Genomic DNA, 12,630 nt, shown 5'->3' on the forward strand with positions numbered 1-12,630 from the left:
TATACACACACACACACACACACACACACACACACACACACATTCATATCAGTACTTTCCTATAAAAAAAAACACTTTGAAGAAAATTACAATTATTGGATTAAAAAAAGCATATTCTTTTAATTTTAATAGATATTACCATGTTCCATCCAAAAAAGTGATAGCAATACAAACTCTCACCATCACTCTAAGAGTTTATATCCCCCACATCCTTGAATTCTGAGCAAAGGATCCAAAAAAGGGTATGCTTCTCAGTCACCATGAAAAAAACCCCAATGAACCAACCAACCAGCAACAACCAAAAAACCCCCCAGAAAACAAAAGATTACCTCAGATTATACTAATGGGAACCTTTGTGGGGTCCTACTGATCCCAGGGTATGATACCCTTAATAAAGAAAAATGTAAGATAGCAAAGGACTACTTGAGTCCTTTAAAAGGAAAAGTCACAAAATAAAAAAAACTCTAGAAAAGGACACCAATATACAGGTTTAAGGAACTCAAATAGAAAGAGAAAGGAGAACAAAGTAGGGTTAAGAGACCAGTTATTTTTTTGTTTAGACAGGTGCTTAGACTGTGCTTAGACAGGTGCTTAGAGTGATAAATGAAGATGCTCTGTAGTTTACCTCAATTCTGAAACTTTCAAACTAAGGTGGTTTGAGAAAGAAGAATGGGAGTTGGTAAGTATGATTCCTTCACACACAAGGAGATAAATACACATCTTTCCCAGATTAGGGCATAAACAAATGAAATCCAAAAATTTCTCCAAAGTAGGATGACAGAGAAACCAACAAGGCAAACTAATAGAAACAACTTCTTTTAATGGGGAAAACAAGAACTATTATTTAGAGTAGCATAGCTGACTTACCTATATTAAAGTGCAAAATAGAAAAAAAGAAAAAGGACAAAAAACCAAAAGCAATAGCTGTTTTGGAGTACGCAACCAATGACAGAACTAAAAAATAAAAGTGCAACTGCCCCTCAGAACAATGTATCACTTAAAATATAACCCCCCCGGAAATTTTACTAGTTACCAAGCACATTTAGATACAGCCTTAAGAAAAACAGATACTGCAACAGGCCTCTGGGGGAGAGGACGATATACGGCCTTGAAGCTGAGCCGCTGGGGATGCCCGGCTCACTCAAGGTGGAATGCCGCCTGCTCCCAGCCTGCTCCATGGAAGCCGAGCAGCTGGGAATGCCCGGCCCGCTCAGGGGGGGAACACTGCCTGCTTCATTTTTCCGATATCTCCCCTTTCCCCCTGGAGAGCACCTGTGGCTACTTAGTAAGTCCTTTGAATATGCTTGTTCAACTGTAAACTTTATACTACTTGTACAGACATATTCTGCCTTCCTTCTTGTTTATCTACAAGGCATATGACTAACGTTTGACCTTCATCGACTCTTTTGTTGGTTTCTATTTCTATCTAATAAAAGCGAGACTGTGGAGTTGCTCAGGGCAGCAGTCTTTTCGACTGTTGTCCCCTGCTCCCAATCTCTTGCAGCTGACTTGTTTGTGCCTAATTCTTCTCCCATTCGCTGACTGGAAGCGGCATAAAAGATCTTATTTAGGCTTATAATTTATTACATTTAATGGGCATGTAACAATTGGCATTTAGGGAAAAGGTATACTAGAAGGCAGTAAAATAAAAAATTTAAAGTGGTAACAGACAACCTAAAAAGATAATCAAGAATTAACTATACCAACTTTATTGCATTAATTATTCTTTTTATGATGTGAACATCTTTACTTACCAAAGGGCCTTAAAGTAGTTACTATACTTATGAGGCATAGTACTAAGTATAAAAGTAACTACTATTTACCTTTGCAACAGTGGGTATTTTATTTTCTTTTGGAACAGTAAGGTGTTTTCTTTTCTCTTCTGATCTGTAAGTTTTTATTTCCTCTTCTCCCTTTGCAGTTCTCCATTCTTCTTGCCTACTGAAAGAGAATTAAAAGCCATACATGTTAATCTAGACTTTTTTTACAACTGATTTCACTCGGAAAGGCATGTTTGGTGTCAGAGAGGAAATGCTACTCCTGATGTTTTCTTACTGGATGGAGGCATGTGATAAACATTTCTGAGTTTCAATGCATAGATTGTTAACTCTGGACATAACGGCATTAAATGACTAGAATATTGGAGAGACAAACTATCTTGAGTTTGATACTACTGCTTCTGTTTATGGTCTCTGGAAAATCAAGTATTCAGTACTGGGAACATGGTTATTCCTAAGGTAAATGCTCTAAGGGTTAGAAATTAGATTTACTTTTTTAAAAAATTATGTCAGTGTGGGCTGTGATAAATCTCTTATGCCACACGGATAGCTAAAATCTTAACAAAACACACAGAGAACCTTGAGGCTGAATTATAACTTCTAAAACCCTGAAAGAACTATATTCTCTCCAATGAAAACTATATTCTCTCTGGCTTCAGCTACTGAAAAACCTCCAACTCATTCCAGGCATAGAGCTGAAAGTGAAAAACAGAAATAGTTGAGGACCATTAATTGTGAACTTTAATTTCATGGAACCCACACTTAAAAGGGCGAGAGAATTTTATTTTTTACTTAAATTGCGTATAACTTTAAAGTTTTTGACCTACAGGGGTATTTAATCTTTGAACTTTAATTTTTCCCTGGAGATTTCAGTTGGAAAGGAGTTAATATTCAAACTTGGAAGAACACTAGTGTTAATATTTTATTACTAGAGTATATTAATGTCATTTCACTTAATTGCAGATTTCTCACACAGCTGGTAATAATACTCAATGGAGACTGAGTAAATTTAAATCTTGTGAAAAGAATGGGCCTTGATTTAATTTTTTGTTTCACCTTAATTTTTTCTTTTTAATTAAACTTTTTATTGGAATAACTGTAGATACACAGTTTTAAGAAAATAATACAGAAATTCCTTGTCTCCTTTACCCAGTTTTCCTGAATAGTAGCATCTTGTAAAACTATAGTACAGTATCACAATCTGAATGTTGACATTGATACACCGCACTATTCAGTACCAGTTTTACTTCTACTCATGTGTGTACGTGTATTTAGTTCTATTCAAGTTTATCAATGTGCAAGTTTGTGTATCTATTACCCCAGGTGAGATACAGAATATTTCCATCACCAAAATTATCCCTTATGGTATACTTTTCATAGTTATAACCCCAATTTTCTCTCTTCCCCCTCAACCCTTCCTCTCCATAAGGTCTAGCAATTACTAACCTGTTCTCTACCTCTTATAGGTATTTTAAGAATAGTCCTTAAAGTATGTAAACCTTTGAGACTGGTTTCTCACTCAGCATAATTTCCTCAAGATTCACTCAATCTATTTTATCAATAGGTTGTTTCCTTTTTATTGCAGAGTAGTATTCCATGGTGTGGATATAGCTAAATCTGTTTAACCATGTACTCATTAAGGATATCTGGGTAGTTTCTAGTTATTGGCTATTACAAATAAATCTGCCACACACTTATGTACAGGTTTTTGTGAAAATGTAAGTTATCATTTCTTTGGTATAAATGATCAAGAGTGCAATTAATGGATAATATAGTAGTTACACATTTAAGTTTTTAAGAAAGTGCCTGTTTTCCAGAGTGGTCACAATATTTTACATTTCCACCAGTAATGAACAGTGATGCAGTTTCTCTACACCCTCCTTAGTACTGGGTGATGGCACTATATTTTGGTCATTCTTTTTTTTTTTTTTAAGATTTTATTTATTTATTTGACAGAAATCACAAGTAGGCAGAGAGAGGGAGAAGCAGGCTTCCTGCTGAGCAGAGAGCCCAATGTAAGGCCCTGAGATCATGACCTGACATGAAGGCAGAGGCATAACCCTCTGAGCCACCCAGGCACATTCCCCACCCCTTTTCTTAAAGATTTTATTTATTTATTTATTTATTTGTGAGAGAGAGAGAGAGACAGAGAGAGCATAAGCAGGCAGAGTAGCAGGCAGAGGCAGAGGGAGAAACAGACTCCCCACCGAGGAAGAAGCTGGATGTGGGACCCGATCCTAGGACCCCGGGATCATGACCTGAGCTGAAGGCAGCGGCTTAACCAACTGAGCCACCCAGGCATCCCCATTTTGGTCATTCTAATAGGTATATAGAGATTATTTCCATGGCAGTTTTAATTTGTATTTCAATAATGGCTAATGATGTCAAGTGTCTTTTCATGTACTTAATTCCCATCTGCATATCCTCTTTGATGACATGTCTGTGTGTTTTTGCTCATTTTCTGACTGGATTTTTAAACTTACCAATGAGGTTTTTTTTTCCTTTTTTTTTTTTAGATTTTATTTATTTATCTGAGGCAGGCAGAAAGAGCACAAGTGACAGGAGCGGCAGGTAGATGAAGAGGGAGAAGCAGGCTCCCTGCTGAGCAGGGAGCCTGATGAGGAGGCTTGAGTCCAGGTCATGACCTGAGATGCAAGCACACGCTTAACTGACTGAGCCACCTAGACACTCCTCCTGTTGAGTTTCAGAGACTTCTTTATTTATTATTTGTTGAAATCCCATCAATGTGACTGGATTTAATTTTTTTTTAAGATTTTATTTATTTATTTGACAGACACAGATCACAAGTAGGCAGAGAGGCAGGCAGAGAGAGAGAAGGAAGCAGGTTCCCTGCTGAGCAGAGAGGATGTGGGGTTCGATCCCAGGACCCCAGGATCATGACCTGAGCCAAAGGGAGAGGCTTTCATCCACTGAGCCACCCAGGCACCCCTGGATTTAATTTTAATTAATGTAATAGTCTGACCCACATAAGAGCCTTCTAGTGGCAAACTGTAAACCACCTAGAAGTGGGGCATAGCCCAGGAAGACTCTCAAAGTTAAGACTACTAAGTATTGGGGGCAAAGCTCCTAGGAGGTCAAATATCCTTTGAAGTCATGGTCATAGCCCTGCCTGACCATTGGCTCAATGGTTAAGCTCAATGAAAAAGGGATAAAAAGGTAAAGAACATATGGAAAGATACAAATCTTCCCCCCTCCTCCTATTTCCTTCCATGTATGGGGACCTTCATTATCAACTAGCAACCCACTCCTGGCTTCTCTTCTACTCACTCTCTTTCCAGGGGAAGAAGTGAACTAATTAACTGATGTCCCCTGGAAGAAAAACCAGCTTAATATGGCCCAGTACTATGCCCTTATTTGCAATGTATACATTTTTTACTGCATTTTAAAGACCCAAACCCCACATGATCTAGTGTTAACTGTTTGGGGTTCCAGACTAGGAACACACTTTCATGTAGATGAAAGCCACATCCTTCACACTAGTATCAATAACAGAAAGTTCCATTCTGATTTCATATCTCATTCTTTTGTATGTTCATTTCCTTTAGAACTATTGTTAAGATGGATGTTACTTATTGAACCCCCTTTAAATCTTAACATTAAAATTAAAAAAAGAGACAAAAATCTAACTAAAGGGTGCCTGGGTGGCTCAGTTGGTTGGGCAACTGCCTTCAGCTCAGGTCATGATCCTGGAGTCCCAAGAAGAGTCCTGCATGGGGCTCCCTGCTCTGCAGGGAGTCCGCTTCTCCCTCTGATCCTCCTCCCTCTCATACTCTCCCTCTCTGAAATAAATAAATAAAATCTTTAAAAAAAAAATCTAACTAAAAATATGAGTTAATTTTTTTTATTAAGGACATCTGGGTATACCTGTTATCACATAAAGCAATTGTTCAAATTTATACATTATTTGTATAATTAATCTTAAATCCTAACACAAATTTGAAGTATTGTCCAATAAAAAAGCCTAGCCTACATAAACAGTCATGTTCAAAGTGTTTTTAAATTATACAATTACTACTTTTTAAGTTAAAGAACTAGAAAAATCCTTAGTAAAATCTCTAAAAGAGTTTAACAAACTTTATGAAATTTGTTTTAAGATGTAGTTAAACAAGACAAACTAAGACTAAAACATGCTATCACCTTAACACAGCCCCTGCCATATCTTTTACATCAATTATTCTAGGAAAGGACATGACTAAAACTTAATTTTTCTTCCAGAGTCATGACTAGTTTAAAATACTACCTCTTCAAATGAATTTAAAATAAATTACAAACTTGAAAAGGTACTTTGAAGACTAAAATTCAAAACAAACATAAACAATGGTGGTACATAAAACTTCACAACTCCGCTTACCTGGCTACACCGGCTGATAGCTCAGGTACCACCACCCTTCGACTCCAAGCTACCAGATCCCGCTCTGTGGCTATTTCACTTCTTGGTGCATTGCTGTGCATTTGCCGTACACCTTCAATTTGTCCACTACGCCTCAGTCCTACATTTGGTGGTGAATGAACCTCTGAGGTAGAACTTACAGAGCCTAAGTGAAAAATTAATAGACTGAATTTATTTAGAAACATTAGCTTAATGGAAAACAAAATCTGTATTATCTTATACATGAAACTTCATATTATGGCAAATAATTACCAAATTGGGAACCAAATCATAGGTGAAAATTTAATGAAAACAAAACATGGCTATGCAGTTAATTTGATAAACTAATGAATCATAACTGTTGACAGAACTGACATGTAAATTAATTGACATGTAAATTAAATTAATAACTGACATGTAATTAATTTTTAAAAAATGCTTTGTATTTTGGGAAAACTATGTAAGAAGCTAAAACAGAAAACCCAAGAATACTTATGCTTCATAAATTTCTTTTAACTTTTCTCTGAAAATAATACATGACAATAAGGACAGTGAGATATTTGAGACTATGGAGTGTATTTCCACACATTAATGAATAAATTTATTTTTAAAGATTTTTTAGGTTCTATATGTTTGTACTTGGAAATCTGGAAGAATATACATATTTAAAGACTCATTATCTACAGTTTGAAACCTTGTACTATGAACATTCTCTTAAGCATTATATATTTTTAAAAACGATCATTCTGGCAGCCTAATGTTTCATTTTATGGATGTGTCATAATTTGTTTAATCACTTCTTAATGTTCAGAGTTTAAACTATTACAATTTTTTAAATATTTCACTTAAAGCAATCACTGCTTACCTCTACTTAAACGGCTGGTATTACTGATACCAGCTTCACTAGAACGTCTCAGGTCTTGCTCCTGTTGTAGTCTTTGAATCATGCTGTCCAATGGGCTGATCTCCTGGTTTGCTTGTTGACTTAAAACTTGGTTCAGTCCTATATAATACCACACAAAATGCTAATGACACTTTAGTCAACTAGTCAAACCATTTTACTAATTAAGATCACTTTGCGTCCAGAATTAAACATAAATCTTGAGTACAAGCTCTAGAAATATCTAAAACGATTAACCTGAAATCATGGCAGTAAAATAAACATACACACACAACCAGAAATATGCTAACTCAATATATTACAAACATGACAAGGTGATAAGGTTTACCAAGTGTTTATGATTCAGGCACTCATATTAACCCCACAGCAATAAATTAGATACATATTATTAACTCTACTTACAGAAGAGAAAACCAGAATAACTACTCAATGTCATATATTTAATAAATGGCAAAAGTGAGATTTCTTAGACCATCTACTTTGAAAAAAGGCAAATCTGATTACCCACTTTCTCAAAAAAAAAAAAAAAAAACCAAAACAAAACAAAAAAACCTTTACTGCTTCATTTACTCAGTAAATTCTTGAGTGTCTACTATGTGTTAGGAGCTATATACCAGGGAAGTAAAGATGCAGTGGTGAATAGGATATCAAGGTCCTTGACTTCAGGCAGCTAACATTCTAATGGGAAAACTGAACAATAAACCCTATATAAATGCAGACTATAAAGAATGTTAAAGATGATAACAGAAAGAAAATGGGGAGAAGAGATGGGAACTGCTTATGGTGAGTCAGAAAAGTCGAAGATGCCCTTTTTAAGAAGGCAGCATTTGAATTAAGACTGGAAGAAAAAGAAAAATTAGTCATTCATGTGAGGAGCAAGAAAAAGAACACTCCGGATAAAATCCAAGAGTTGGAACAAAGTCTCAGAGGTAGGGAGTAACTTGGTGTGCTTTAACCCACCCTAATTTTCCAGCATCAACTTTCACCTGTACCAGTCATATGGGACTATTGGACTCTTCTGCTCTCCTAAAAGGATAAACACCTTTATGTTTTTGGAGGTTTTAACCACAATACTCCCAAATGAAGTATAAATGTAATAAACACTAACATCCTTCAAGCACCAACTAACATGGTTTTTATCTCTCTGATACTTGCTCTGTGAAATCTTTCTAGACTACCCCTGAAAGACTTAGTTGCTATTCTCTTTCATTTTCTCAAACAATATATATGTCTTAGTACTCAGTCCAATATAAAAAGGAAGCCCGCTAGTTAGTTCTGCAAAAGAATGGATTGCTTTATTTAATATTTTAATTCTTAATCTGAACACAGTGGTGGGCATATAGAAATGTTCAATCCTACTGAATGAATTAAAAAAAAAAAGTGTATGAGACATGAAAGCACTGCCATGAGAGAAAGGAGCAATTAATAGCAGGTAAGTGGATATATAAGAAATGAAGAAATGGTTTCATCAAACCAGACTTTTAGAGTGGGCTGGGAAGAGAAGATACAAAGAACATTCTGAAATGAAGAATTAGTAGTGAAAAAAATATAAGGAAAGGGAAAATTACATGTACTAAGCACATAATGTTATTTCATTTTATAAGAGAAAACTAAAATTCAATGGGATAAGTTGTTCAAGGTCACAAAGCTAGAAAGTGGTAAAAGCAGAGGTAAAAGTTAAAATGCCTGTGGATGCTTTCCTGTTGTGCTGCTGGGAAAACATCTCATATCTGAACATCAAGAAGTAATCTGATAGAGTTCAAGTTGTAACTGAAGAGGCATAAAGTGTATTACTGAAATACAAATGTAAAAATATAACAAAACTGCATTCAAGCTGACTTATCATTATAATACCCATCATCTATAGATCTAGATTTACAAATAGAAAAAGTTACAAATAATGCTAAAGATTTTTTCAACAAGTGTTTTTCTTCTGTCCTGTATTGTACTTGGCTAAATCAAAAATAATGAAAGAAATGATGTTTTACCCTAAATTCTGTGACCTAGAACACTTACAAATTCTATGACTCACTTTGAAGCCATAATTATTGCTCAGGGTTCTCTTGTGGTCCTATACTAATAACTAGTATCTACACTTTTTTACAGTAAGGGCAGCTTAGTATGAAAAAACAAACAATGGACTAAGAGTCAGAACTGCATTCGAGTCCCTGTGATTTCATACACTTTAACTTAAACAAGAAATATGTTGTTAAATTTCCATTTTCTCAACTTTCAGAAGAAGGATACCATACGAATTAAATGAGATTATTTATGAAAGTCGTATACAAATGGGTTAAATGGAGGAAAAAGTAATAGCCACAATAATTAAATAGCACTGATATTTTAATAAATGAGTCCTTATTTCCCCATGCCTGAACCCTATTCTGAGACCTGGGCAAGATCTGATTCCATTTCCCCTCTAAGAGACTGAAGACATTTATCTTAATTTCAGTCCTATGATCAAGACTTCTCTACTCTGAATACCTGACTAGATTTTTTGAATACAACCTGCTTCTTAGATTCCTTGAGTTCATGCTGTGTCCATGTATAAGATATTTTAATTTCACATACTCCAGACTTTCAGGTCTGCTGAACTGTACTACTCTCTGCAAGTAGCAGCAGAGTCTATTCTTCTAATGCTTCCCCTCACCCTCCATCCTGAGTGGGCATGACCACCTTCAAGAGCAGCCCTTCCTATCCAGTATGCTCATCCTCATTACAATTTCATGCCCAATCCTTAAAGGAAAATAAGAGATGGGCCCTCTGGAATGCAATATGACTGGTTTCTCTGCACAGCGTATAGAATCTAAATTTGTTATATAAAAGTTACTCATTAAATATTACATCCCTTATGTGTCCTTTACATCTACTTAGAAATTTTGTCCATTATGCCAGAGTTCAGAACTTAAAATATTTTCTTAAATTTTTCTTTTTAAAAAGATTTATTTACCTATTTGAGAGAAAGAGAATGAGAGCACAAGCAGAGATGGACAAAGGGAGAGGCAGAAAGAATTCTGAAGCAGACTTGGCACTGAGTGTGAAGCCAGACTCAGGGCTTGATCCCACAACAGTAAGATCGTGACCCTGTGCTGAAACCAAGAGTCAGACACTTAACTGACTGAGCCACCCAGGTGCCTTCATAAATTATACTAGTCTAAACAATAACAAAGATTCTTAAATTACTGGTTTAACCTTCTTTTATAATGGTTTCTATTACTTTCACTTAATAAATTAGTGCTACATCTCTTGTCAAAAGGGAAGGTCTACAGACCTTGTCTCCATTTCAAGTCCCTTTTAATTCGTCAACTAATTAGACTTTCACACTCTATTATTTCACCAAAACAGCTGTCAACACTTTCATTCCTACCTTACTTAAATTTTTAGAAGTTGATCACTTCTTAAAACAATCTTCAATATGAATAAGGTATCTATTCTTATTCTTTCTTTCACATCATACTATTATTCCCTTTAATAACATTTATCACAAGTTTTAACTATTTGTTTATAACTGTGCTTATTAATCTTACTCCACGAGAACAAGGATTGTACCTGATAAATTCACTACTGAATACCAGTTTACCAGGTGTCACAAAGATGAATGAATAAATTACCAAGATCATTGCTTTAACTCTCCAATGTTTCTTAATCTTCTTGCAGTATATAATTCAGAACTGTTTAAAGGATTTTAGAGAAATTTTTTAAAATAATTTTACTTCTCATTTGTTCAAAACAATAACAAAGCTTTACCCAATTAGCAATTTTACAAGACATCATTAGAAATGGAAAATTTGGCTATCTATGAAAATGAGCCTTTACCTGAGGAAGTTACTCCCATTTGAGGGATAAGTTGCTCCTCCCTGCAATTTTCACGACCAGGAACTAATCTCTGATATCTTGATGGATGAGGATTACCATCAACATCAACCAAAAAAGGGGGAGGCATGAGATGAGGTGCTTGCTGAGTCTGTTCATCTAATACAAAGTTGTTGGCATCACGAATAAGGGGCCGATAATCACTATGAAAGAACATCTGATCTGCTATCTATAAAAAAGAGGTCCACAAAGATTGGAAAAATAAAAATTTATCATTATCAATTTCTAATGGAAGGCAATGTCTTAATGTAAATCATGGTATTAAGCAACAACATAAAACAATACTTTTTCTTGAGTTAATGGTAAGTCTTTATTATACTTCTACATTAAATTTTATGACCAGAAAAGCAGCTACTTTGAATTTTCTCTGCAAGAAGGAAAAGACTGTATACATAAAACACTAACATGATAAAGTTGTGTAATTTCAAATTAAATGTTAAAATCAAATCTAGGTTTAGATCACTAAGCGGTACTTCTACTTTCATTGAGCTACCATGAATTATCTTATTTTTTAAACTATTAAACATAGTAATTGCCTGTTTTAGCATTTTGCAAAAGGAAATCACTCAATGAATTTATTCTTTGAATTAAACTCTAATGAAGTCATTTATACAATTTAAGAAAACCTCTAAGTATACAATAAATGTTGACACAAAAATTAAATCATGGCATGATTTTCCAAGAGTTGATAAGCATTTTCTCTAGATTTTTTGAAATAACACAAAATTATTAATATGAACTCAAGCCTCACAAATCCGTAGCTTCAAAATTTTATTGATTTGGAATTCTACCAACTATTCAATTTTTAGGTCTTTTAATCACTAAGATAAGCTCTTTAATAGTTAAAAATATTAGCTACCATCAGCAGGCCATGTATTTTTGAGAACCTCATGAAAGCCACAGATTTATACCCCAGATAAGTACACTTTATCCATATAAATAAAATATTTCACATAATTTCAGAGTCTCTCTATGGACAAGTTCTCCCATCCTGGCTTCAGATTTACTTATCTAGACTGCTCTTGCAGGCTACATAGAGTTATTCCTTCTGAAATGTAAAGATGGTTAAATAAGATCTCATTATTAACTAATGTCTACTACAGAGAATAGGAACTTAACTGCAGTGCTCACCCTCCTCTCTAAAACGTAAGTCTCTAGAATACTTAAAATATGATTGATTCTTCAAGCTTGAGGCTGAAAGCATAAACAATGCTAATCTACTCCTGAAATACACCTCCTAACCATCCATGGATTTAAAACAAAATAACCAGAAAAAAAAAAAAGATACAGAATCATCATACACTACCTTGTCATATTTACTACTGGAGCCAAAGCCAAAAATAAGAAGATGTCCATGAGAGTCTGTGCATGCAAAATGCTGACCATCAGGAGAGCATTTGCAGTCAAACACTGCACCATGTCCTTGGCCTTCAATCTGAAATATATTTAACCAACAATCAAAAAGTTGCTATTAAAATATAAAGAAGTGGTCACTACCATTACTAAAAAATTTATGATAAAAGAGATGCAGAAGTATACATCCCAATGGAGTAAAGATTAAGCATAACAGAGTACAGTAACAAAATTTGTGAATATCATGAAAAGTGCCAGATTAATAGCCTTGAAAAACAAAGTGTTCTCTTTATGCACACACAGACCAGACACAATTCAGGAAATAAAACATCAAT

The 12,630-nt window shown here is 34.9% G+C and overlaps 1 protein-coding gene across 3 annotated transcripts in view; it reads right to left on the bottom strand.

The window, feature by feature from the left end:
• The window catches only part of PHIP (pleckstrin homology domain interacting protein), a 124,677-nt gene that overhangs the window by 44,310 nt on the left and 67,737 nt on the right, over positions 1 to 12,630 (bottom strand). For 2 of the 3 annotated variants that reach the window (XM_059400967.1, XM_059400964.1), the window contains exons 16-20: positions 12,249 to 12,377; positions 10,886 to 11,111; positions 7,034 to 7,171; positions 6,151 to 6,334; positions 1,824 to 1,941 (exon numbers count right to left, since the gene is read on the bottom strand). In XM_059400967.1, the coding sequence (XP_059256950.1) occupies positions 1,824 to 1,941; positions 6,151 to 6,334; positions 7,034 to 7,171; positions 10,886 to 11,111; positions 12,249 to 12,377 (795 nt within the window). The remainder of the gene's footprint in view (positions 1 to 1,823; positions 1,942 to 6,150; positions 6,335 to 7,033; positions 7,172 to 10,885; positions 11,112 to 12,248; positions 12,378 to 12,630) is intronic. The other variant, XM_059400966.1, reaches the window with a different exon arrangement.

The sequence above is a fragment of the Mustela nigripes genome, chromosome 5 (genome assembly GCF_022355385.1).
Source record: "Mustela nigripes isolate SB6536 chromosome 5, MUSNIG.SB6536, whole genome shotgun sequence".
NCBI lineage: Eukaryota > Metazoa > Chordata > Mammalia > Carnivora > Mustelidae > Mustela > Mustela nigripes.